This window comes from Cottoperca gobio, chromosome 13 (genome assembly GCF_900634415.1).
Source record: "Cottoperca gobio chromosome 13, fCotGob3.1, whole genome shotgun sequence".
Classification (NCBI taxonomy): domain Eukaryota; kingdom Metazoa; phylum Chordata; class Actinopteri; order Perciformes; family Bovichtidae; genus Cottoperca; species Cottoperca gobio.
In genome coordinates this window covers 23,262,926-23,265,815 of record NC_041367.1, presented here as the reverse complement: position 1 = coordinate 23,265,815, position 2,890 = coordinate 23,262,926, and the positions used below count along the sequence as shown (strand labels likewise).

The 2,890-nt window shown below is 38.7% G+C and overlaps 1 protein-coding gene across 1 annotated transcript; it reads right to left on the bottom strand.

Annotated features, from left to right (window-relative positions):
* Positions 1 to 309: 309 nt before the first annotated feature.
* On the bottom strand, positions 310 to 1,679 carry LOC115017859 (zona pellucida sperm-binding protein 3-like). The gene is made up of 2 exons (XM_029446572.1): positions 1,155 to 1,679; positions 310 to 543 (listed from the first exon to the last, which is right to left on the bottom strand). Exons 1-2 carry the CDS (start codon positions 1,677 to 1,679, stop codon positions 421 to 423), a joined length of 648 nt encoding a protein of 215 aa, XP_029302432.1. The 3' UTR covers positions 310 to 420.
* Between the last annotated feature and the right edge of the window lie 1,211 nt (positions 1,680 to 2,890).

Sequence of the window (2,890 nt, the reverse complement as noted above, 5' to 3'; positions counted from 1 at the left end):
GGATGGGCTGTTCAGAGTGTACAGCTAGAAGCAATGTAATTGGCCAATCCTAAACAGACTAAAGACTATAAAGTAGAGTATTAATACTTGTGAATTTAGGGTCAACAATAGAAACAAAAACCCACACACCTGGTTTAGCCAATCCATGCATTAAAACAGGGACTGATAATGTGAAACAGTTGTCGAGCGCAGGACATGATTCAGGTGTTGTACAGTTCCTTTGAAGTCAGATTGTGTGATCACAGGATGTTCAGTCATGCATTTGAGTCTCCTCAGATGTATGGCCCAAGTCAGGAGAGAAGCAGTGGGTTGACATTAAAAAAAATATAACTTTTATTGTAGTTCGCTAATACATATAAAAACATTTTTTAATTCACAGTAAAGTCAAGTGGGTCCTTGCAGGTCGATCCGGCTTTCAAGTCATCTTGGGTAGTGGCACTCTATTCCTATGACCATACTCTGGCGCCTCACGATGCGACTTCTACCCAACACTCTGGGGTTGTAGAATAGTTCAAAAGCATAAAGGAAGGTATTCTCTTTCATCTAAAAATAAAAAAAACACAACTGTTACATTTACATTACAACTAAAAGTCCTGCATTCAAAAGTCTTACTGCAAGTAAAATTATGAAAGTATTACAGTCAAAATATACTTAAGGGGACATGTTATGAAACTCTTTCAGCGTTTGTACACAGACAGTTGTGTGTGTGGCGTGCCTACCAACACAAACTGAAAGAACAAATAAGATTTTGACATCTGCATAAATCTGTAGACATGGGATTGAACAAGCCATTAAGATGTGGCTCCCCAGGTCACATGCAGGCTCATTAGAATATCCCCCCCCCCCCCCCCCATCTGAGTAGGAGGAAAATAATGTCTTTTGAACATTAAAGCATGCTCTAGTAGAAAACCCAAAATACAAGTATATACACCTGAACATGAGCATATTATGTCCCCTTTAAGTAAAAGTAGACAAGTGTTACCATCAAAATATACTTATCAAAAGTAAATGGTATTCATTATGTGGAATGGCCCATTTCAGAATACATGATATCTCTGGATTATAATGATGCATTAATAAGACCACCACTTTAAAACTGCAGCTGGTAAAAAGGTTGAATGTAACGGTGTACTTTATGAATAAAAGCCTCATACCACTAATGTGCTGCCACAGGCGTGCAGCTCACATTCAAAGACGAGCACATGAGACAAGTTGTCGATCTCAGTGGCTGAACAACCACCGAGTTTGATATCCTCTGGCTTTATCAGCCTGCCGCGGCCCATCAGGTCCTGGTTCACTTCCACCTGGATCCTATTCTCCCCACACCTCACAGCAACACGGTTGGTCATCATCGGCCGCTGTGTTGTAAACTTGACAGGGGGCTTTTTCACCGAATCCACCGGATCTTGTGGATACTTCCAGGAGAATGGTTCTGCTGGCTGGTTCCGCCTTGCCTGGAGCCTGCCAGATTGTTGCGTAGACCTCCTGGAGTGCTCTCTCTCAGGTTCTGCTGCTTCTGGCTGGACTGCCACCTCAACTCCCCAGTAGGTTGGCCCACTCATACTTAAGAATCGAGCATTACTCAGCTGGACACAGGCCAGCACAAAGCTGAGCACAAAAAGCTGCCAGGACCCCATTGTGTTGTAAGCACAGAACTGTCTCTGCAGCTTTTTAAGCATGACCACGCAGACAAAGGGAGTGACTCCTCCTGCTGCCTAATTAGCTGGAACTCTTTGCACACATGTGGATCTCACAGCTGTACATCCCTCACTAATTGGAGACAGGAAATCCCAATTTACAGAGAGGAGTAGAGACATGACCTTTAAAATGACATAATATAAAACGTTATCCTTTGATAATATTGTTAATAAATGAATGTAGTGGTGAAAGCAAGTATGTAAATGTATTCAAGTACTGTTGACATATTGACATCTTTTTACTATTGTACTAGTGCACTAAATCTTAGAGGAAAATACTGACGGATATAGTTACTGGTTGCATTACAGATTTTATATTTAAAAAACCTAAGATAATCTTATAAAATAGGGTTGCAACCAACAATTGTCATTTTCTTAATAAACCAATTAATTGTTTTGTCTATTAAATATGAAAACTTAGTGAGAAATACCCATCGCAGCTTCCCAGAGGCCACGTTGACGTTTGATCAACTGTCCAAACAACGCCCTAACACTATTTAAGACTTACACTAAAACAAAGACAAAACAGTTAGAAACCAGCCATTATTTGACATTTCTGCTTGAAATATTAATTAATCTAAACAATCTAAAACAAATATATTATAAATGTAGTTGTTAATCAATGTTATGTTGATAAACCTTTGGCTTCAGCTCTACTATAAAAATAATGCATTGCTTTAAATACAATTGTGAAGCGGCATGTAAAGTATTTAACTTCTTCCATACTGAATAAATCCAAGAAAATTGTAATGTTTGAAAGATTTGTTTTGACATCTGTACGTTTAATTTAACTAATTATCATCTAGCGTAAAGGTATATTTGGTGATAAACTGCAGGATGACGCACTCATTAGGAGTTTGTCTTAGTTTAAAAGCAACATACAAGTCTGTTTACTGCAGCATGTTGAATATAAAGCCTCTACAGCATGTAATGTGGAGAACACAGATGGAAACATACCCAAGTTTCCAAAAGAAAATAGCTGTACTCTAATAAACTGTAATGAAGTCATAATGTGTTTCAATAAAATGACTTTTCATGAGTCATGAGTTTTACAGAAAAAGGCAAAGATATGGGGTTCAGAGGTGGACACCTGGGGAGAATGATACAATAACAGGTAAATGAAGTTGGGAAACATTAGGCCTCATTATAATGATGTGCATTGATGCGTGTTGCTTCTTAGGAATTCATCATTT

Excerpts from the sequence above, each read along its gene's own strand:
- LOC115017859 (XM_029446572.1), bottom strand. The coding sequence starts at position 1,679 with ATGCTTAAAAAGCTGCAGAGACAGTTCTGTGCTTACAACACAATGGGG. Across the intron at positions 544-1,154 it reads CCTGTGGCAGCACATTAGTG|ATGAAAGAGAATACCTTCCT; the intron begins GTATGAGGCTTT and ends TTTTATTTTTAG.